Source organism: Mya arenaria, chromosome 12, assembly GCF_026914265.1.
Source record: "Mya arenaria isolate MELC-2E11 chromosome 12, ASM2691426v1".
Taxonomy (NCBI): domain Eukaryota; kingdom Metazoa; phylum Mollusca; class Bivalvia; order Myida; family Myidae; genus Mya; species Mya arenaria.
This window is the reverse complement of record NC_069133.1, coordinates 56515720-56540448: the sequence shown is the minus strand read 5'-3', so window position 1 is coordinate 56540448 and position 24729 is coordinate 56515720. Positions and strand designations below refer to the sequence as shown.

The 24729-nt window shown below is 37.4% G+C and overlaps 1 protein-coding gene across 1 annotated transcript; it reads left to right on the top strand.

Annotated features, from left to right (window-relative positions):
- The first annotated feature begins 144 nt into the window (after positions 1-144).
- LOC128211669 (coiled-coil domain-containing protein 149-like) lies at positions 145-23339 on the top strand. The gene is made up of 13 exons (XM_052916671.1): positions 145-275; positions 3820-3978; positions 9542-9601; positions 10626-10730; positions 11215-11337; positions 11916-12088; positions 12339-12411; positions 13977-14061; positions 14497-14635; positions 14871-14947; positions 15304-15448; positions 15749-15882; positions 21856-23339. Exons 1-13 carry the CDS (start codon positions 183-185, stop codon positions 22542-22544), a joined length of 2055 nt encoding a protein of 684 aa, XP_052772631.1. The 5' UTR covers positions 145-182; the 3' UTR covers positions 22545-23339.
- Positions 23340-24729: the final 1390 nt, after the last annotated feature.

Sequence of the window (24729 nt, the reverse complement as noted above, 5' to 3'; positions counted from 1 at the left end):
TTGATCGTAAAAAATGCATATCGAAGTATATTCATTTTTACTTCTGACCTCATCTTCTATAAATGTTTAGGGATACCGGCTTAGCCGCGTTTTAAACTTTGCTCTACCTCAAAGTTCGAAACTATTTATTTACGCTAGCTTTGCATGGATTTGTTGATGATGCTGGCGAAGGATGTCAAAAAATGAGCAGGAAAAGAGGAGAATATGCCGCTGTTAAGATCTCAGACGAGGAATACAATAGGCTGGAAGCTAAACTTGAAGCTGTTAAAAATGAGGTTTTATTATGTGTTTTTTTCCCGAAATGAAATGTACACGTTTTTAAAATATTTCATTGATATTATTGCTACAATTCAAGTTAATCATTAATGTGAATAAAAAGTTATAAGTCAGTGTTAATCATTAAATTGTATACTATTGCATATGAATGTGCTCTGAAAATAAAATATGTTTAAACCATTCATAGTTTCATCAAGCCATTCCTGAAAAACTAATAATAGGAAAGTGAAAGTAAGATTATTTTTCACTAGGGCTTGTAATTCAGGTGTTTTTTACTAGCCCGTGTCAAACTCTACTACTTTTTTGCTTTTGGACTGTTTTGGGAACTGGTTATATGAATGCTGAATTGTACATTAAATGCCATAAACACGTAGAATTGTGGAGCCTGTGAAATATATCAAAATACTACAAATTCATATTTTTTTGGTATATGAAATTATTAATTCAGAAATTTATACTTTACTTATTTTTTGCTATTAATTTAAAAACAAACAAACATGTAGAAGTGGTTTTGTAGAGTGCTGGCCCTTTGCCCTCAAGTCAATTGCATCTAGATATATAGTCTAAAATATTAGACGTGTTATACGGGATTCTTCCAATCCCTAACGTCTAAACGGGAATGTGCAAAAAACGGGGGTGTTTTAAAAATATTGAAATTGTTTTAAGTGAAGTATTTTATGGTTGAAATTGATCATAAAGAGTTATATTCATATCTTACCATGTAAGTGAAATGTTATTTTGCACTAAACAAGCATTTAATGCATTAAAACAAGTTGTTTACCTTTCCAATAAAACGAAAGTTGACTGACACAGAAAACAATTATGCGAAGAGGAACAACTCGATACAATCGTAATAACTCGGCCTCCTCCAACAAAGCTTCAAGATAGACCTCGTTATACAATCGTAACAACTCGGCCATGGCCGAAATGTTCCGAGCGATTAAAAACTGTGCCCTGAAGCCTTGCAGGTGCCCTTCATGTATATATCGTTATGTTTTGACAGAATGAAATAAAGAAAAGTCGCCAAACTCATAATTATAAGTTGGATATTTATTTTTTGTGTACGGAACTAATATAAAATAACATTATCTGGTAATATTTCTTTTTTTTTATGATATTTTATAGACTCTATATGCTTTAACCCGGAATCCTGATCGGAACAGCTACCCACTTTTGATACTAAACAATTTGTACGTGAAGAATTTGCCATATCAAAAATAAAAAAAATCCGCCAACATACAATTATTTGGACTACTAGATATACAGATGTACTTTGTTTTAACACTCACTTAAAATAAAACAAATAATTGGCAGAGTTTTCCATTGGTCCAAAACCTAAATTGATAGATTTTGTACCCTTTATAATGGTATACATATAAGCATTAATGTAACTGCTCAACATAGTTTTCATGAAACACAGCCTTTATTTCAGATACCCATCGACCTAAGGCCAAAAAAATAATACCTGTGTTCCGGTAACCCGACAGACCCTATTTTTTCTTGCCCGACCCTCTTTTTTTTTTTTTAAACATAAAAGTAAAAAAAAATATTTATTTTTTAAATTCTATCGTAAAATATATATATCTTTTCAATATATCGTCATTATTTTCGTTGTTTGTCTTTCAATGTCCCCTTGAAATAAACTTTAATTCCTGATTATGTATTACCGAGACGGGAAAACAAAATGGCGGAGGGCAGTGAACCCTGTCCGATATCTTCTAATTGGCAAACGCATGTTTACGGTCTGCACACATGGTTGATCACAGGAGACATATTTTGCTGTCTTTATAGTGAAAATTTTTGAATTATAGTTCGCAGTGATATTTATCCTTGCGGCTTTGCGAATTTATGCAGGCTACTGCCAGGTTCCTTTAAACACATTTCATTAATCATTACATTAATTTATCCGCAATTATCAATGGTTATTTATTTCACCTTATTTAAGTCACATCAACTGAAATCCAAACGAAAACCTGCGAAAGTTAACAACACATTTATTGGAATGTGTCGGCTGCAGATCAAACGGTACAATTTGTGACGTCAGAGCATGAGCGGTGATAAGATCAAAGGCGCGTGGCTATGGTTTGTATCTAATTCCGTCAGTCGGATACCGTATGATCCCATTTGATTGCCAGGATTTCGCCTAGACTGGTAAGAAAATACCATACGATCGAAAAATTAATAATCAATAATCGTCGTCTGGGAATCTTAATACAATGACTGAAATGTTTGAATTCACTATAGATATGAATGAAACTTTGATTGTACGAAAATAAGATACGTAAAATAAATCCATATCCGCATTTACTTGTTCTATTATTGACCTACCTCCACCTGAAGGCCTAGTTTAAGGAGCTCACTGTTGACAAGAAAATCGGCGATTTTCCTCTAGCAAATTAACATATTAAGTTGATAATTGACTGTTTGGCTACAACATTATCACAGATTTGTAGAAATTGGAGTGCTGTATTTTTCCTAAAAATTGATCGCGACTTTTAAACGAGTATTGTATACAAAAAAAAAAACAATTTCATGGGCAAAATTGGCGGGAAAATATGGTAGTCGAAGGTAAGGAAATGATTTCAGACATTAAACAAAGCTATATTTATCAGACTTTTTGTAAATTAGGAAACGCTTAGATATAACATAATTGATCTGATGCAACAGAAAATTCCATGATATGGAAACTGTAAAAAACAAAACAAAAACAAACCGACCGACCCTATTTTTTTTCGCCATGTTACCAGAAACACATGTATTTTTTTTTTGGCCTAAGTTACCTTAGACATTTATATATGGGAGATTGTGGTAAATTTCTTCAACATTTTCGGAGGATTTGTGCTGACTCTTGGTTCATATGTTCACCATTAAGAGAACTCGTTCCCAACATACGTCTTGATATCAAAAAATGATACCGTAATTATATTCTCTGCCTTAAACCACAAAACAGGCAGCGTGCAATGGTAGACTTGGCTTCTGTGAAACAAGGCATTTCAGATTTGCAATAATGGAGGTGCATGTTCTTCTAAACTATTATTATGACAATATTGTTTATATGGCTATGGAAATTTTCAGATTAACAATAAATTGTTTGAAATATTCAATAGAAAATCAGCAATATATGAAATAATTTAAAGAAAATGTCTGATAACTACTGGTACAACTTTGACCCATTTGTACACTTATTGTAAGTCTTAATTTAGAATAATGAAAAACAAAGATTTCTCACTTATATCAGCCAATTGTGTTTACAAGTTTCTGTTGTATAAAAAAAGAGCTGAAATTTGCTGTTAAGAAAACAGTCAAATGTCTATCAGGGTACATGTAAATATTAAATCAGGGGGGTATCTTGGAGAAGTATCTGTGATAAACTCTGTTATTGGTCCATTGATTAAGTGCAGGCCTGTTTTCTGGCCACCTTAAGCAAAAAGGATTTTTGTTCAGTTTTAGAGCACTGTACATTTACTTTGTAATGATTTTTGCTGTCAGATTGCTGACAAATATGATTATTGAATGAAACCTTTCCTTGTTTTGTATAACCAGTTTAGTGCGTGCCGGCGGAAGCTGGAAAGCAAATGTGAGGCCCTGCTGATCCTGAGTCAGGAGCTGGATGGATGCCGCAGTGAGCGTGATCAGTACAAGCTGATGGCCGAACAGCTCAGGGAGAGATACCAGTCTCTGAAGAAAGGCCTCACAAAACAGGTATGTTGGTAGGCAGCTTGGGGTATGAAAACCAACCTACCAACAAAGGAATGTCTGTATGCAACTAGGGTAATTAATTCGAATATATACAAACAATTTTTTGCTTGTACAGTGTACTGTGATAAATTAGTTTGTGTTTTATGTGCAAAACAGATGCTACATAGGACGCAAGGTTATAATGATTTTATATTTAAATGCACATGATCATTAAAAACATACTGTATTGTTAAAGAATCCTCAATCAATAATCATTCATTAACAGCTGGTAATCTATCTGCAGCTTTGTTTTCACAATGAAAAGCAAAAGAGATTTGGAGTGTAACATCTTGCAGACTTAAAAAGATTAATATTTTTATCAACATTTTATTTGTAAAACAGACCAGCTAAAACAAGATGTTGTAGTCGCATAAATACTATAATACCAATTTTGTAATGTATGCTGTTTAATGTTGGTACATCTATTTGCATATATATGCATGTGTTTTGAGACATCAGTGTTGTGTTTACAACAAGAAATAACAACAGTTTTACGGTTTATTACTAGTACTTGAGAACTAAACTACTGTGATAGCATGCAGCATGTAGTAGTACAGAGGCGTGGCTTATCAGCAAGAGGTGTCGCTATTGGCTGAAGTTAAATACACAACAGTTCTCCCCTTTCAAATATGAAGTCATAACATCATATATATCAATAAAATATTTCCATAATATTTTAAACTGTTTATGTTTTTTATCATAAAAATATTGTTTCAACAGTGCGATCATTGATAAACAATACACATTTTGTAAAGATATTAAATTAATTGATCTTTATTTGATAAAATTAATCACAAATAGCAGCTATTAGTTGGCCACACTTCTCCAGCGTCATTTAATTAAGCACATTAATTTACAATGCCTCTTGACGGGTACTCTCTAATTATACGCTAATCTTTTCGGCGGGTGCCTATCGCGTTGTGGATAACGACGTTCTTCGACCTGGGGCGGTTCATTATTATTACTAACATCTGGGGCTAATTGCTCTGAATGTTGTGAATCGGGTAGTGTATTGAAATACCCCTGACCACGAGTTAATGGCATTGATCCTGTTAACTCTGGTATCTCAGTTTGAGCCTGACTTTGTTCTATTTCGGTGGGCCGTAACTGATCAATGTGTCGTTTCCATGTGGCATTTCCAACAAGTACTTTATACATCAAGGGGCCATCCCTTGATACCACCGTCCCTGTAACCCATTTCTCTTTCACGCTCGGCCTATAATCGCGCGCAAGTACGCTTTGACCTAACACAAGCTCCCTAAATGTTTGTTTTCCTGCTAATGACAATTTCATTTGTTTGTCTTGAACACATTGCTTTGTGTCTGGCTTGAGCAAATCGAGCCTAGTCCTAATTTTTCGACTGAAAAATAGTTTTGACAGTGTTTCGTTGGTTGTGGAATGCACAGCTGTGCGGTATTATAATAGAAAATTACTGAGTTTCAAGCCGAAATCGTCAGTTTCGCCATCCATAGCTCGCATAGCAGATTTAAATGTAGCATTGAACCTTTCAACGAGACCATTTGTTGATGGTTTTGCCGGGGCTGTTTTGATATGCATTATGCCATTACTATACATGAATTTTGCAAAACTATCAGGAATGAATTGAGGTCCATTGTCTGTAACGCATTGTTTCGGAAGACCGTATCTTGAGAATATAATTCGCAATTCATTTATCGTGCGTTCGGCAGTAGTCGATTTCATTTCAATAACTTCTGGCCATTTGCTATGTGCATCGACAATTACCATAAACATTCGTCCTAAAAATGGGCCAGCAAAATCGACGTGTATTCGTTCCCAGCTGGAACTCGGCCATTCCCACGGATGTAGGTAAACATGTGCTGGCTGTCTTTGTTCCATCTGACACCCATTACATCTTTTGACTAGAGATTCAATGTCACTATCAATACCGGGCCACCATATGTAACTTCTAGCCAGTCCTTTCATTTTGACAATCCCAGGATGCCCTGAATGAACTGTGTCTAATACCTTAGACTGTAATTTGATTGGAATTACTACCCGGTTACCCCACATCAAACAACCATGATGAATTGCGAGTTTTTTCTTACGCGAGAAATAGCTTTTCAACAGAGGGTCCTTAAGCTTTTCGTCCCAGCCATTTTCTACATAACTGAAAACACGCGATAACAAACGCTCGCGCTGAGTTTCTCTGCGAATCTGAGAACTTGTGACCGGTAACTGATCAATTTGAGAGGTGTAAAACACTTCTTCAATATCATTGTCATAATTTTCGGCGGTGTGCTGCGCCGGCAATCTAGACAAGCCATCTACGCTTGTATGTCGCTTAGTATTCTTGTACTCAACATCGTAATAAAATCCCGACAAGTATAACGCATATCTTTGAACACGTGCCGCGGTGGTAACCGGTATGCTTTTACCAGGGTTAAAAATCGAAGTGAGCGGCTGGCAATCTGTCACTAGAGTGAAATGTATGCCATACAAATACGTGTAAAAACGTTTTACTGCCCAGTAAATCCCTAATGCTTCTTTGTCTATTTGCGCATACTTACGTTCCGTCTTGGTCAAGGAACGCGACGCGAATGCTATTGGCCTTTCGGAGCCGTCCGGCATAACATGTGACAATATACCGGAAATACCAACAGGGGATGCGTCCGTTGCGAGCCGTACCGGAAGTTCCGGATTGTAGTGTGTTAGCACGGGCTCTGATGTGATCAAGCGCTTCGAATCATTTAACGCCCTGTCACATTCATCTGACCATTTATACTTTTGATTTTTCTGGAGAAGTGCGTTTAACGGACTTACAACGGTTGCAAGATTTGGCAGAAATTTGTGATAGTAGTTTAAAACCCCAAGATAAGCCCTCAATGAAGTTACATCATGTGGTACAGGTGTGTCGAGCACCGACTGAATCTTGTCATTACATTTCCACAATCCTATTTTATCAATGTCATGACCACAATATTTAACCTTGTCCTGAAAGAATTGACACTTATCTTTGTTAACTTTTAATCCATAATCACTCAAGCGTGATAACACTTTTTCAAGGTTTTCGTAGTGCGATTGATCACTGTCCCCTGTGACAATTATGTCATCCAGTATACACTGTACTCCCGGAATTCCCTGAAGTATTGTGTCCATTGTGCGCTGCCATATCGCTGGAAGTGAGGAAATTCCATACACAGACCGGTTATAGCGGTATAGTCCCCGATGTGTATTGATTGTCAGTAACTCCTTGCTGTCGTCGTCGACCTCCAAGTGTAGTTACGCCTGGCGTAAATCCAGTTTCGTGAATTTTTGTCCCTGTGACAGATTAGCGAAAATGTCATCAACACGTGGAAGTGGATACTTGTCAACCTTCAGCGCCTGGTTGACCGTGACCTTGAAATCTCCGCAAATCCTGACATCTCCCGTTGATTTCAAAACAGGTACGATTGGTGTAGCCCATTCGCTTGTATTTACTTTCGTTATTATCCCTTGTCTTTCAAGATTGTCAAGTTCTTTCTCGATTTTTGGTTTCATTGAAAACGGAACCGACCTTGCCTTCATGAACTTGGGTGTGGCATCGTCTTTCAACGTTAATTTCGCACTGAAGCCTTTAGTGTGACCAATAGCGTCGCTGAATACAGACTCATATCTATTCATCATATTCGCAAAACGATTTTTATGTGATTCAATGTTATTGACGCGCATAACGCTAGTCCAGTCAACATTAATCTCACTCAACCAGTCTCTCCCAAATAAGGATGGTTTGTTGCCTTTCACTACACAAAGCCTTAAATCCTTCGTTTGGTTGTTGTAGTCTACACGCACTACTGCAGATCCTACTTGCTGTATTGTTTCCCTAGAATATGAGTGTAGCTTACAGTAGGGTTTGTCCAGTTTGATATTTCCAAACAATTGTTTTATGTTTTGTTCTGAAATAATGGTAACTGCAGACCCAGTGTCTAGTTCCATTTCAACCTGTTTTTCATTGATGACTGGATATAGAAGAATTCTCGATGTTCTTTCGCTGGTCACTTTGTTTATGACATACACACTGTCATTTTTCGTTTCGTCAATTACGTTCACATTTCTGGGGTTTGGACAGACAGTCTTAATGTGTCCCTTTTCACTGCAACTATGGCAAATTGCATTCTTTAGTCTACACTTGTCAGACTGGTGGTTTGATTTACCACAATGTATGCACCGTGTATTGGAATATTTCCCTTTTTGTTGTGGCTTCAATGTCACGTCTTTACGGTATTGTCGTTTTCTCGGTGGCTTCTTTCCTATTTTGTTTACATTTGAACTTCCTGATGCCGTATAATGTAATTCAGCTGCGTCTTTGCAAGCTGTTTCCATCGCAGTGGCGATTTCAATTGCTTTTTTCAAGCTTAAGTCAGCCGTTGACAATAGCTTACGTTGTGTCGCTTCATCCTTCAACCCACAAACAAACCTATCACGTAATGTGTTTTCGAGATTATCATTGAATTCACAATGTTCTGCTATTCTCCTTATAGCGGCTGTGAAATCACAAATAGATTCACCTGTTTACCTGATTACTTTTATGAAAATATGCACCTTGCACCTTTAAATGCTTTCCCTCACCATGGGTCAGGATGGGGGCTGGCATATGGGGTTTAACGGTTTTGATTCCTGACCCCCAGCGACTTTGACATATTTCCCTGCTCCTGATGTGGGATTTAGATAACGAATAAGCTGTATGTCTATATCCCTTGAGTTTGCCCATTGTTTTCAGCCATTGCAGAGCAGTTCAGACACAGCCATGATAAATGTCTCCCATGTATTTCAGCCATTACAGAGCAGTTCAGACACAGCCATGATAAATGTCTCCCATGCATTTCAGCCATTACAGAGCAGTTCAGACACAGCCATGATAAATGTCTCCCATGTATTTCAGCCATTACAGAGCAGTTCAGACACAGCCATGATGAATGTCTCACATGTATTTCAGCCATTACAGAGCAGATCAGACACAGCCATGATAAATGTCTCCCATGTATTTCAGCCATTACAGAGCAGTTCAGACACAGCCATGATAAATGTCTCCCATGTATTTCAGCCATTACAGAGCAGTTCAGACACAGCCATGATGAATGTCTCCCATGTATTTCAGCCATTACAGAGCAGTTCAGACACAGCCATGATGAATGTCTCCCATGTATTTCAGCCATTACAGAGCAGTTCAAACACAGCCATGATAAATGTCTCCCATGTATTTCAGCCATAACAGAGCAGTTCAGACACAGCCATGATAAATGTCTCCCATGTATTTCAGCCATTACAGAGCAGTTCAGACACAGCCATGATAAATGTCTCCCATGCATTTCAGCCATTACAGAGCAGTTCAGACACAGCCATGATGAATGTCTCCCATGTATTTCAGCCATTACAGAGCAGTTCAGACACAGCCATGATGAATGTCTCCCATGTATTTCAGCCATTACAGAGCAGTTCAAACACAGCCATGATAAATGTCTCCCATGCATTTCAGCCATTACAGAGCAGTTCAGACACAGCCATGATAAATGTCTCCCATGTATTTCAGCCATTACAGAGCAGTTCAGACACAGCCATCAGCAAGTGCTACACAGACACTCAAAGCCAAGTAAGCTGTAATTTAGTAATCAGGTTCATAAGATGCTTTAATATGATGTTTAAATTCTTACGTATCATATAATGTTTATGACATTTCCTTTTTAGTGTAATAATATTTATTATAATCACTTTCTTTATTTAATATACTTATACAAGTGGTCCAGCATAAATTATTTTGGCAGTCAGTGCGGAATTAATGATGGATTTATTGGGTTGTTTTGTATTTTAAGGTCTATATAAAAAAGTGCTCCTATATGTCCAAACAATAAAAAAGAACTTAAGTATTTCTCTATATTTAGAGAGGTGCACCTCTACACCTGGTGTAAGAAATAGAGGTGCATATCTAAAATAAGAGGTGCACCACTAATTTTGGGACTACCAATACAGTTTTACTGAACCAAATTGTATGTCATATTTAAACAATTTATGTTAAAATAAAAACATATTTGTGTATTTCGTCAGTGTATTGTTGCTTAATTGCTTTAGTTCAGTCTCTATCCAGTAATATTTTTATAAGTGAATATTTCTGAATACTGTGTTTTGTGAAATTTGGTATAATGATAAACAATATATATATATATATATATGAAAATGGGTAGGTAATTTCGCAAAACAGTACATACAACCATCATGTGAATTGCACAAGACCTTGTATAGAAATAGATGAAAATTTCGATAAAACTTGAATAGGTCTAAGAATGATATATTTTTACTAAAACACAGTAAAACAAGCGAAAGGAGCTTACACGTCTGGTCTCCAGGTAGGCCTTTTTATATTATGCTTAAAGTGATATAAACCTACTAACCAGTGCAAAATATCCTTCAAAAGTACAAAACTACCCAGTGATTTCCCCATTTTGTTCCGCACTGAACATGTATCCCACTTAAAATTCTGCATAAAAAATCTATGTTGGACCCCCTGTTATAGAATATTAAGACATAACCATATCTTAGGAATAATATGGGATTCATAAAAAGTACAACAGCAATAAAAATAGTACCTGTCTCAATCATTGCTTTATTTTTTGCTTCAGAATTTAGCACGGCTTCTGTATGAATCTCAGGAAAACAGGAAATCTCTCAAGTTTGAGGTGGATGACCTGAAACAGAAGCTCATTGATGCTCAGGGAGACATCCGGGTATGTGAGCAGGGACCATCATTGTCAAGTACTCAGTTAAACAGTAATAGGGTTATTGATATGAACTGTTTTAGTTTCCATTCTGTTGAATAGAATTTGCTAACAAACAATAATCAGACTGCTTAAGTAACTGTTAACATATGCACTTGACTCCACCATTCAAATAAATACTTGACTCAACTGTACACATCACTGTCCATGTGAACACTTGACATCACTGTCCATATGAACACTTGACATCACTGTCCATGTGAACACTTGACATCACTATGCATGCCACTGTCCATGTGAACACTTGACCTCACTGTCCATGTGAACACTTGACATCACTATGCACATCACTGTTTATGTGAACACTTGACATCACTATGTACGTCACTGTTTATGTGAACACTTGACATCACTGTACACATCACAGTTCCATTTGAACACTTGACATCACTGTACACATGACTGGTCACATTGTATTGTTTTTGTTTCACAGTTACTGAGAGAGCAGATAGCCCGTCAGCGTGTTGGGACCACAGATGAAGGAATGAACACCCGTATATTCCCCGCACACGAGCGTGAACAACTGGTACAGAAACTGGAGTCTTCCAATGAAAAGGTTCTACCAGCCTAGCAAATAATTTCAGCTTTGGGAACTTGACATCTTCATCGCATTTGCAATAAAAACAATACAACAACTTAATGTTTTTGAGTTATTGCTAAAATACATTTTTTGCTTTATTTTTTTTTATTTAATTGAACAAATATTGAATATTTGATATCATGATAATTCATTAATTTTTTTATTCTTACAGTAAAATTAAGAGTTTGTACAATGGTAGGGTGTTAAGTGGCAAATCAAGTTTGAATGAGTTATTGAGTAATTACCTGTGAAGTATTTTTGCGAAACTGAGGCCCCGTAGCTGATATCATATCTGGTTGTATTACAGTAAGGTTAAATGATATTCGTAATGTTTATTTGTTTTACATATTTTACATAGTTATTAACTTTGTTACTCAATATCATGTCAACTATTTTGACATCTTTCATACAAATCTTTCATACATACCTAAGTTTCACCTAATATTTGTTTACATAATGCGTCTAAGACAGGGAAAGCTGAAGTGAGGGGCCCTTAGTTTGATTGTAACAATAGCCACACATGTGAATTCACCTTGACCTGCATGTATATACAGTATGTGCAGCTGGAGCGTGACCTGCAGACAGTACTGGACGAGAAGGAGGAGCTGGTGACGGCCCGGGACGTGTACAGGAACAAGTATGAGAGACTCAACACTGAGCTCACATATATCCTCAAGGGGGATGAAAACAGGCTCCTCGACATCGATGCCCTTATCATGGAAAACAAGTGAGAACGTGCAATATTTAACAATGAGGTATTATCTTTATTTGTAAAAATTGAACAGTCCGTATGTTAGATTCCCTGGTTGTAAAATGGTACTATCATTGGTTGGCTCACAGTACAATATCACTTTGTACAAGTGAATGTCTTGCACCAGGATTTTCTTAAATGAAAGTGTTATAAATAACCTGGCAGGGTGAGGATTGTACCAGTATTATATAAACCGATGCTGATGAGTACCCTGTTCATGTTCCAGGTACCTACAGGAGCGGCAACATCAGATGGAGGATGAGAAGACCATGGCCATGCAGACTGTCTCCAAGTACAAGGTACAGGGCTTGGAATAAAATATGAAAGATTATCTCCGGTGCTGTATATTAACATCAGTATAGAAAAGGCTCCTCTGGTTAACACTGCCTTCATAACTTGCCACTTGTTTTAAGGCCATCTTTAGCTTTTAATTGGTGCAAATGGTATGACTTCATTCTGACTACCGGTAACATTATGACTAACAGTATGACAACAGTATGGCATTATGACCTACAGTATATGACCTACAGTATGACTTGCATTATGACCTACAGTATGACATGCATTATGACCTACAGTATGACATGCATTATGACCTACAGTATGACATGCATTATGACCTACAGTATGACATGCATTATGACCTACAGTATGACATGCATTATGACCTACAGTATGACTTGCATTATGACCTACAGTATGACATGCATTATGACCTACAGTATGACTTGCATTATGACCTACAGTATGACATGCATTATGACCTACAGTATGACATGCATTATGACCTACAGTATGACATGCATTATGACCTACAGTATGACTTGCATTATGACCTACAGTATGACTTGCATTATGACCTACAGTATGACATGCATTATGACCTACAGTATGACTTGCATTATGACCTACAGTATGACATGCATTATGACCTACAGTATGACATGCATTATGACCTACAGTATGACTTGCATTATGACCTACAGTATGACTTGCATTATGACCTACAGTATGACATGCATTATGACCTACAGTATGACTTGCATTATGACCTACAGTATGACTTGCATTATGACCTACAGTATGACATGCATTATGACCTACAGTATGACATGCATTATGACCTACAGTATGACATGCATTATGACCTACAGTATGACATGCATTATGACCTACAGTATGACATGCATTATGACCTACAGTATGACATGCATTATGACCTACAGTATGACTTGCATTATGACCTACAGTATGACTTGCATTATGACCTACAGTATGACATGCATTATGACCTACAGTATGACTTGCATTATGACCTACAGTATGACTTGCATTATGACCTACAGTATGACTTGCATTACAACTTGAATTATGACTACAAAATGACTTGCATAATGGCTTACCGGTACATTATGACTTAAATTATGACTTAACATTATGACTTGCATTATGACCTACATTATGACTTGCATTACAACTTGAATTATGACTTCAAAATGACTTGCATAATGGCTTACATTATGACTTAAATTATGACTAACATTGTGACATGCATTATGACTTGAATTATCATCAGTTATGACTTACATTATGATTTGATAAGTATAGTTGTTTTACAGTATGACTTAAATTATAACTTATGGTATGACTTTCATTATGAATAACAATATGACTTACAGTCAGACTTATGGTATGACTGTCATTATGACTTATATACTGACTAACTTTATATATGACTTACATTATTTCTTACAATATGACTGACAATTTGACTTACATTATGACTGACATTATTAATTACATAAAGGAAAAAGGAGTAATATGCAAATGTCGCCTTAGCTGACAAAATCTGTTTGTTTTACAGAGTCTGCTGGAGAAGAAAAAGACAAAGAGTTCCCTGAAGTTTGGCACGAGTCGGGGAGGGGGCATGATCATCTCACAGAAACAGGGTAAACTACACCTCATATTTTGTTACAACAGTTAGAAATATGAGGCCATAACTATTTTTTTAAAGGGACTAGACACCAGATGGTCCCAAAATCAGCAAATACAGTATTTCCTCAAAACAAGCCTAAAATATTAAGACAAACTAGTTTGAGGCCGATAATACATCATTTTTCATAATTAAAATATTTTGTCGCTGTTTCAGCTGAGTTGTCCAGTTTAAAAATAGTCATAATGGTTTCCCATTTTATAATGTTTATGTTAAGCATGTAAAAGTCACTTGATTAGTACAGATACATATACCGACACTTTTTTAAATTAACTGATTTTTGTCAATTTGAGTTGATCATATTTACACTGACTTAGACGCCAATGTGGTTTTATGATCTGTGCTGTTAGACATAAACTAACTCTGTGTTCTGTGATCCTTCACATTACAGTACAGGAAGTGCTTGAGTCACGGTCGAGTGTGGTTCCCAGTGTGAAAGCTCTCACTGACCTGCAGGCTCTTGCCGGTGCCCTGCTCGACTCTGTCAACGATAAAAATCTTGCTCTCTCGCACCAACGCAAAACTAACAAGTTAGTCTAGCATATCAGGGACTAATTTCTTGAAAGATCTTCAGTAGAACTGGGTTATACCTTTGAAACAATTTGGTGAAAAACCTTACATTTTATTTAAATCAGATTTTACAGAATACAATTTAGTTTGTTATCCTTTCTGTATTTAAAAACCACTGAACCTGTAGCCTGTACTCCAGCAAAAAATTGTTCTTTCATGTTGAAAAAAATAAGAAAGCTATTATTTTTCAAACAGAATCCTGGGAAACAGAGTGGCGGAGCTGGACAAGAAGATAAAGACGTTGGAATGTGCTGGACTCTGGTCAATACCAGGTAGGTGGCTTTTGTTTGTGTTGCAAATTATTTGTTTCAAAAACAGATTAGTGAGCTTAATAAATGTAAAACCCTCATGTATGCTTGACAATAATATTTACACAAATACATTGTGTCAGCAGGGTATGTGATGAAAGTGGACAATCGTGTCAGTTATAGTGGTGAAATAGTCATTAATCTGAATTTCAAAATTGAAGACCACACTTAATAAAATTTCTACAATGCTACTAAAATAAGTCCTTATGATATTGCATTGCCCAGCAGTGTAATAATGTAAGGTTGTCAGTCAATTAAAACTGCATTTAAAAATAGAAAAAGAATATCATACGCTGAATCCTGAATGTGATGTACTTTAGGAGGCAGCATGGGGAGCCTGGAGAGACTACGGCAAGACCTGGCTGACTTCAAGACTGAGATCATACCACACAGTGACTCTGACTCTGACAGACTTTCCACATCAGACAGGGACAGCGAACTGGAGACTGTTACACCCCTAGATAGGTCAGAATAAATTTACGTTTCATTTGTAAGACTGGAATGTTCTGGTTTTGACAATTTTTAAAAATATGATTTATGTGACAGTCACAAAGCCTGATCGTGTCCGGGTTATTTACATGAGTCATATCCAAAAGGGTTATTTAAATGCTTAAATTCACTAAAGTTTAATACATTGCATTGTTATGTCAAAGCCATATTTTTATAACCATTTGAGACAACTTTGTTAAGTGTTTTTTGAAGATGATGGTTATGTTGTTCAATAATTTTTTAAATCGATTTTCTGATGTGCCCTTTTGTTTATAGCACATTGACATCCCCGCTGACAAGCCCCGTGCACGCCCGCCATATGTCCGGGCCTCGGGAACACAGTGATCTTGACCTCCTGCCGACCAAGGACACATGCAATACACTCACAAACGGCCAGGAAACTCAATCAGGTAAACTCACTAGGCTGTAGTATAGGGGAGATACACAGGCAGGAAACTCACACAGGTACACACACTGGGATGTAGACTGGGGGAGATACATGGGTGGGAAACTCAAACAGGTACCCACACTGGGATGTAGACACACACTGGGATGTAGACTGGGGGCGACTGGGGAAGATACACGGGCAGGAAACTCAAACAGGTACACACACTGGGATGTAGACTGGGGGAGATACAGGGGCGGGAAACTCAAACAGGTACACACACTGGGATGTAGTCTGGGGGAGATACACGGGCGGGAAACTCAAACAAGTACACACACTGGGATGTAGTCTGGGGAAGATACACGGTCGGGAAACTCAATCAGGTACACACACTGGGATGTAGACTGGGGGAGATATACAGGCGGGAAACTCAAACAGGTACACACACTGGGATGTAGTCTGGGGGAGATACACAGGCGGGAAACTCAATCAGGTACACACACTGGGATGTAGACTGGGGGAGATACACGGGCGGGAAACTCAATGAGGTACACACACTGGGATGTAGATTGGGGGAGATACACGGGCGGGAAACTCAAACAGGTACACACACTGGGCTGTAGTATGGGGGAGATACACGGTCGGGAAACTCAATCAGGTACACACACTGGGATGTAGACTGGGGGAGATACACGGGCGGGAAACTCAATGAGGTACACACACTGGGATGTAGATTGGGGGAGATACACGGACGGGAAACTCAAACAGGTACACACACTGGGCTGTAGTATGGGGGAGATACACGGTCGGGAAACTCAATCAGGTACACACACTGGGCTGTAGTCTGGGGAAGATACACGGTCGGGAAACTCAATCAGGTACACACACTGGGCTGTAGTATGGGGGAGATACACGGGCGGGAAACTCAAACAGGTACACACACTGGGCTGTAGTATGGGGGAGATAAACGGTCGGGAAACTCAATCAGGTACACACACTGGGCTGTAGTATGGGGAAGATACACAGGCAGGAAACTCAAACAGGTACACACACTGGGCTGTAGTATGGGGGAGATACACGGGCGGGAAACTCAATCAGGTACACACACTGGGCTGTAGTATGGGGGAGATACACGGGCGGGAAACTCAATCAGGTACACACACTGGGCTGTAGTATGGGGGAGATAAACGGTCGGGAAACTCAATCAGGTACACACACTGGGCTGTAGTATGGGGGAGATACACGGTCGGGAAACTCAATCAGGTACACACACTGGGCTGTAGTATGGGGGAGATACACGGGCGGGAAACTCAATCAGGTACACACACTGGGATGTAGTCTGGGGAAGATACACGGTCGGGAAACTCAATCAGGTACACACACTGGGCTGTAGTATGGGGGAGATAAACGGGCGGGAAACTGAATCAGGTACACACACTTGGCTGTAGTATAGGGAGATGAAAGTGGGGTCACCTTGTACCCAAAATATTTCAGATTTAACCACTTCTTGTATCAAAATATAATTAGACAACAGCACTGGCTTTGACTTGACAAATGATCTAGGGCGTAATTTATGTCAGGTAACATCATCTGATAAAATATTACAGTAAGTCTCCATCCAATCATCCACCAAGCATTAAACACAAAAAGTTTCTTGTTTACAGGAAACCTATACATGTAAAAAGTAGAGAAAGTAGAGAAATGCAAATTAATTCTGTCATTATCAGTGTGCTAAATTCTGAATTGTTTAGAGTTCGAAGTTTTGAATCACATGTAGATAACTTTGTTTATTAAAAACATATAATTGTGAAAGTCAAATAATTGTGATATCCGCCTGTGTGGGGGTTGTTGTGCAAAAACTTCAACATTGGCCACACCTCAAAAAACATTTAAGAAATTCAAACTGGAAACTAATAAACAAGTTGCCACAGACAATGTGAATATGTTCAGAAATTGCCATGACTCTGGCCTAGATAATTGTTGAGTTTTTCATTGTAAATTTGGTATGAGAATTAAATGATAAAACAACCGTTTAATTAAAAAATATATACAGTCCAGACTCACTATCAGGGATGATAAAATTCCGGATTAATCCGGAATTCCGGATTTAAGGCCTCACGAATCGATTTTGAGATATATGTAAATCCGTTGAGTTTTTTCAAGGGAGGGAGGGGTACAGGGGGCGATTCGAGCCCAGTTCGAACAATATGGGTACAAAAGGTGAGTTTTCCGGAAGTTTAAAGCCGGAAATTAACGAACCTATTTACGTCTTGGCAATCGAGCTATATGATTGGTTAAGATAGCATCGGGTGATTACGGAAATTACCGATCGGACTATAAGGCAGTATCCGGATATGACAGACGACGAAGACGAATAAACGAGTATTGGAAAAAACACGACTACCAATAACTTCTAAAAACATCGATTCGTCGATTTAAAGGTATATTTGCTATTCATTTTTAAGAGAAATTCCCGAAACGTTTCTTTTAAAGTTAATAAAATGTGTTAAAACTGAGAATGGCTTTTGCGCATGTAGCAATATTTCGGACATCCCGATTCGGATTGTGTTATGATAAACGATTTTTATTTTACAAATTTTATTTGGCCGATTGAAATTTACGCTGCAAACCGTTTCTTTATTGTTCTCATAATGTTTGAAGCATTGTTCTCAATAAGAAGTGGCTGTTGATCATAATGGAAGGTTCAAATGAAAATTGGGTTGGTTAAAATTAAAAAAAAAAATGAATTAATATTTTGTAGTAGTAATATATATATTAAGTAGGAGCAGTCAGTTTATTTTCTATTTGAGACAGTTCAACAAAACTTCTTGAGGACCCAGTTTGAGTGAGATTTAATTTCTATTGTTGTATTTCCAGGTATGTTGATGGTTCCAAAAGTCAGGGATGAACAGACACCAGTTGTTTCTGTCAATGACCGCCATGATACTTGGATTTATGGCTGAACATGACCTTTCATACTCCCTGGCACCACATGTAGTGAGTCTTACCTAAGACACTTGCCAAAGATACAAAAGCTCTCAGCGAAATTAAAACTTCAAAGGTGTTCAGAATCATATAAGATGACTTACGGAGTGGCAAGCCATTTCAATGATGAACTCGTGGAGGAGTTACGTGAAACTCGGTTTTATTTGAATTTAGACAAGTCAACAAACACACACAATGAGAAAACTGTTGCAGCTATTTTTCTGCTATAGAGAAAGAAATAGTGTTAAGACATTTGTCCTCCTTAAAAATCACAAGGGCTGATTCTGAATCAATTTTCAAGGAATTTGAAAGCCTGTTTTGAGAGACTTAAACTGCTGTGGGACAATCTAGTTTGTCTACTGGACAACTGTAACACCATGAGGGGAAAAAATCTGGCTTGGAAACCAGAATACGTCAACTTGTGCCTCATAGACATTGATGGTGACACAGTCCACCATGTCCACAATGGTTACCCTGCCAAAGCATTTACAGTCCCATTTGGATATTACTTGGAATAATATATATAATAATTAATAATATTATATTCTCATAAAATCTGCAGATAATGGAATAAATACTCTTATGATATATAAAAATTGAATAAATAACACTTTTACAATAAACATTTGCAAGCTTGATAATTGATATGCTGTTCATTATTATTTATCAAACATCCCACAGTGTAGACTATTCATACTCAGGCATTTGATCATAGCCAGTTGAGTTTTATGGGAAGTGGACAACTGAACCAAAATGTCAGGTACATGTCTTATGCCTGTGACTTCAGGTAAAAAAGTAAATTTAACTTTGTTTAAAAACAAAGGTGTTAAACTTCACTGCTAAGATTCCTGATAATTGTTCTGATTGCGGATGTCTCCTGTTGAACATAATTATATCTACCAAACCGAAAGGTGTACTCCTTGAACACTATTCTAAGGCAAAAAAGGGTATTAGAAACCCTGAAATACTGAAAGCTTCGGGGGCTTTGCCCCCCATGTCCCCCCACCAGGGCTTTGCCCTACGACCCATCAGGGGCCTTTAGCGGCCCCCTGAACCCCACGCAGATATTTTCAGGATTGGCACTTTGGCTCTGTTATCATCCCTGCACTATGTCGATGTCGGATATCTCGACTTTCCGGTTGTGTCGACTTTTTTGTCGAAATTTATTCCTTCTTATTCTATATAAAATAAATCTGCTTGTGTCGATTTTTCTATCTCGATTTTTCGCTATGTCGACCTCCTATTTCAGTCCCTTTGGTCGAATTTCACACGTTTCTCTAGTTCCTTATGTCGAACTATAGATCGAGCTAGATGCGAAAATATTCATGACTTGCGGCATGTCGCTAAACTACCGTGCGTGTCAAAGTAACAAACTGTTATAATTTCTGCCCAATAACTTTAGTTAGCATTGATAGATATTGACGAAACTTGGTGTGTAAGTTGCTTATGTGAGAACTAGCTTGGGATTGCTTTTGAGTGGGGTGGGGCTAAGGTCAAGGTCACTATGACTTAAAATAGAAAAATGGTCAAGGTCACTGTTACTTAAAATAGAAAAAAGGTTTCTGCCCTATAACTTTAGTTAGCATTGACAGATATTGATGAAACTTGGTGTGTAGGTAGCTTATGTGAAGAGCTAGCTTGGGATTGCTTTTGAGGGGGGTGGGGCTAAGGTCAAGGTCGCCTGTTACTGAAAATAGAAAAATGGTTTCTGCCCAATAACTGTAGTTAGCATTGATAGATATTGACGAAAGTTGGTGTGTAGGTAGCTTATGGGAAGAGCTAGCTTGGAATTGCTTTTGAGGGGGGTGGGGCTAAGGTCAAGGTCACTGTTACTTAAAATAGAAAAATGGTTTCTGCCCAATAACTTTAGTTAGCATTGATAGATATTGACGAAACTTGGTGTGTAGGTAGCATGTGAAGAGCTAGCTTGGGATTGCTATTGAGGGGGGAGGGGCTAAGGTCAAGGTCACTGTTACCGTACTTAAAATAGAAAAATGGTTTCTGCCCAATAACTTTAGTTAGGATTGACAGATATTGATGAAACTTGGTGTGTAGGTAGCATGTGAAGAGCTAGCTTGGGATCGCTTTTGAGTGGGGAGGGGCTATGGTCAATGTCACTGTTACTTGAAATAGAAAAATGTTTTTTGCCAAATAACTTTTGATAGCATTGATAGATATTGATTAAACTTGGTGTGTGGGTAGCTCATGTAAAGAGCTAGCTTGGGATTGCTTTTGAGGGGGGGTGGGGCTAAGGTCAAGGTCACTGTTACTAGAATTTAAAAATGGTGTCCGCCCAATAACTTTAGTTAGCATTGATAGATATTGATAAAACTTTGTGTGTAGGTAGCTTATGTACAGAGCTAGCTTGGGATTGCTTTTGAGGGGGTTGGAGCTAAGGTCAAGGTCACTGATACTAAAAATAGAAAAATGGTTTCTGCCCAATAACTTTAGTTAGGATTGATAGATATTGACGAAATTTTGTGTGTAGGTACTAGTAGCTTATGTGAAGAGCAATCTTGGAATTTCTTTTGAGGGGGGTGGGGTCAAGGTCACTGTTACTAAAAATAAAAAAATGGTTTCTGCCCAATAACTTTAGTTAGCATTGATAGATATTGATGAAACTTAGAGCAAAGTAAGCTTATGTGAAGAGCTAGCTTTGGAAGTGGGATCAAGGTCACTGTTTTTAAAAACAGAAAAATATTTTTCTGCCCAACAACTTAGTTAGAATTGATGGATAGGGATGAATCTTAGTGTGAATATAGCTTATATGAAGCTGCAGATTGAACTTGCTCATACAACAAATTAATTGGCTATAATTTCTGATTGCCCATAACAAAAACCTGGTTTCGTCGCATTGCGGCGCTTCTAGTTTGTAATTAGGATGTGTCGAATGTTTATTATGTCGACTTTTTTCCCTAGGTCCTGTCAAAGTCGACACAACAAGTTTTGACTCTATATACAACGTTACTCTCCATGTTGTCAAAGAAGGTTAGCTTGAAATTACCTTTTTCAGGTGTATTGATATCAGTGTCCGATTGTGTGGACATTCCCAGCCTGCCCAGACCCCCTGACAAACAGAGACCCAAGCAGTCTGTGGCTGCTGGCCTTGGAGAGAAACATGACATGATTAACACCCCATCCCACAACACCCCGTCCCAACACATGCCACTTCATGACAGCCTGCATATGGGCCAGGGTGACGGGATGTTCATGGAGAATGGTGGTGATTCATTCTCTGCTTCATATTCGGAAGTACAGGTGTATGCTGATGACCATAATATAGAAGATAATGCAAATGATCCAGATTGTGATGTTAATGATCAAAATGGTGATGAAGAATTTGATGCCAAAGAAACATTAAGAGAGACAGAATCAGATAATCTGGAGCACTTTTATGACAATGATGAGGAGGATTCAGAAACAGTTGGTCTTTTACTGGAAAAAGTGGCCAAGAAAATGTGCAATATCTCCCACAATCCAACAAACAGGGACACAAGTGTCCAACATCTTCGCTCTCAGGGAGGCTTAGAGGAGCGACATGATGGCTACACGGGCAATGTGCGGGCACGAAATGCCAGTGGGGACTCCATGGGTGGCAGCATGGAAGTGGAGTGTCCAACTGGGGATAGCGAGTCCATGTCAAAACAGCATGACTCTGTGGACGAAACAGGAGGAAGTCACACTTACAATGTCCAGTGTTGATTCAGCCACATTAATTGTGATTACATACTGTTAAATCACTCATTTTTGCGATGGTCATACTAGTCACATACTTCGACTGATTTGCATGATTGATAATTATGATTTGTCATCATTTTTTCCATAAATATAAAAACCATAAGAAGTACTTATGATGTTAGATTTTTAATGAAGATAATATCGGGGATCACAACATACAGGGGTAATCCTGAAAATCTGAATTTGGAGCCGTCAATTTCAGACTATAATTTATTTGTTAAGTTTGTTTTGCTGGACATTTGCATTTAAAACAGTAAGAAGTACCTTGAAATGGATACAACAGGCTTTGAAAACAATTTCACAAGGGGTCTTCGCCTGAATCCCTCATTCACAAAATCAGGATTTTCAGTCTGTTATCATACGGGTAAAAGAATCATGGTGTGATGGATTGAATTAGGATAAAACATATGTAGCTACAAGCGCAGGCTGATAGCCACACTTACCTTATGATGAAAACAAGGAAGTGCCACTTTCCTCCATGGGACCTTTATTGCCTGAATGTCTTGCTTATATCCGTCAATTTTGTGTATAAAAGATGGTTATGAAATATCTTATAGTTTTACCTGCCCAGTATTAGTTTAATTGCTAAATGATACAGAAATTATGTTCATAACCATAACTGGTGGTAAAGAGAAGTACAGATAGTCAGATATATGCACCATGTTGTTGTTTTTTTGGTGGCACCCTTCTGCCCTCACAGAATGAATTGCTTAAAATAATCAAATATTACTTTTGTTTTGATTAAAACTTAAAATATGATGTTTACTGTCATGTTTTGTTTGTTTTTTAAATGTATTTTCCAATATTTCTTGAAATAATTTGTACCTTTTACTCAATTGTTTACCAAAAAAAACAAAAATCAAGCACAAGTGTATTTCTTATCAAAAATGCATTCTGTGGAACTTGTTTCTTGAACTTTTTTATTCACAAAATGTATAACTTGTTTTTCTTTCCCCGTTAAAGTACATTGTATCGGAGCAGAATCTGAAGAAAACAGCCCATTATTACCTTCTCATTTAATAGATCTGTCTCCATAGAAGTATATTGTTGTTTTACATAATTTGAGTGATCTGAAATCCTGTTGCTACAAGTTTATTTACATTCCATGGGCTGTTGTTATTGTTGTTTAGTGTTATTATAGTAATGTTGTTACATATGATACATAATTATAATTGTTGTTGTTATGGTTGTGAAGATATTTATTTAGATATGACAGTGGGTGAATGTGTATATGTTGGGTATGCTGGAATATATACATGTACAATTTGACCGATTTTTAAGACATCAGTTTGATATATAGAGGGTAATTATTTGTTTTAGTGAAATATCGTAATAATATTTCACCGAGTGACTTCTTAAAGCTATATTTCATGATTGGCATAGCTACTAGTGAAATATTTACTTCTGGTGATAATGAGGTGAAATATAAAATTGACCCAGATATATTGCAATCTTACTCTTAAAATATGCCGAAAAAGAGTATAAAATGACATTTAATTTTAATTTTTAAGAAAAAGCATGCTTAATTGTTTGTGAATGTAACAACATTTAGAAAATGACGTTGTTGAAATTGTGTCCCAGCCCTGTATCCGCCTTTGTTTGCTTGGAATTAAGAGCCGTTTAAATGTTTTTTTAGTTAAGTATCATGCTGGTCATGTTGTATTAATAACCTAATTATAGCTATTTTCATTGATTTTTAGCCTGATTTTTCATCGAAAAATTACAAGTTATAGAAAGGCGAAAAGCAGGCTGGCGGGCAAGCGCGGTTTTTGTTTACAATTCTGCGTTAAATTTTTCATTTTATGTAATAAAATCAAGAGTTTTAATCCAATAGTTATCAAATTTGGTCAGACTATTTGTCGGCATGTTATCTTGAATATATATATATATATATATATATATATATGAATATGGGTCATCTCGGGTCAAAAATTAGGTCACAAGGTCAAATCTTTAGAAAAAATATTTCACGGTAATGAATTAAACAATTTTTATTAAATCTTGATGAAACATGGTCAGAATGCTTTTCTGCATTATATCTTGCATATTTTTTTAATATGGGTTAACCTGGGTAAAAATCTAGGTCACTAGGTCAAACCTTAGGAAAAATATTTCCACATTATAAATTCAACATTTTTTTTCATATCTT

What these genes read in the sequence shown, in the direction of transcription:
- LOC128211669 (XM_052916671.1), top strand. Translation starts at nt 183, where the DNA reads ATGAGCAGGAAAAGAGGAGAATATGCCGCTGTTAAGATCTCAGACGAG. An exon ending in TTGAAGCTGTTAAAAATGAG is followed by an intron (nt 276 to 3,819) that starts GTTTTATTATGT and finishes TTGTATAACCAG; the next exon opens with TTTAGTGCGTGCCGGCGGAA. An exon ending in TGGAGTCTTCCAATGAAAAG is followed by an intron (nt 11,338 to 11,915) that starts GTTCTACCAGCC and finishes ATGTATATACAG; the next exon opens with TATGTGCAGCTGGAGCGTGA.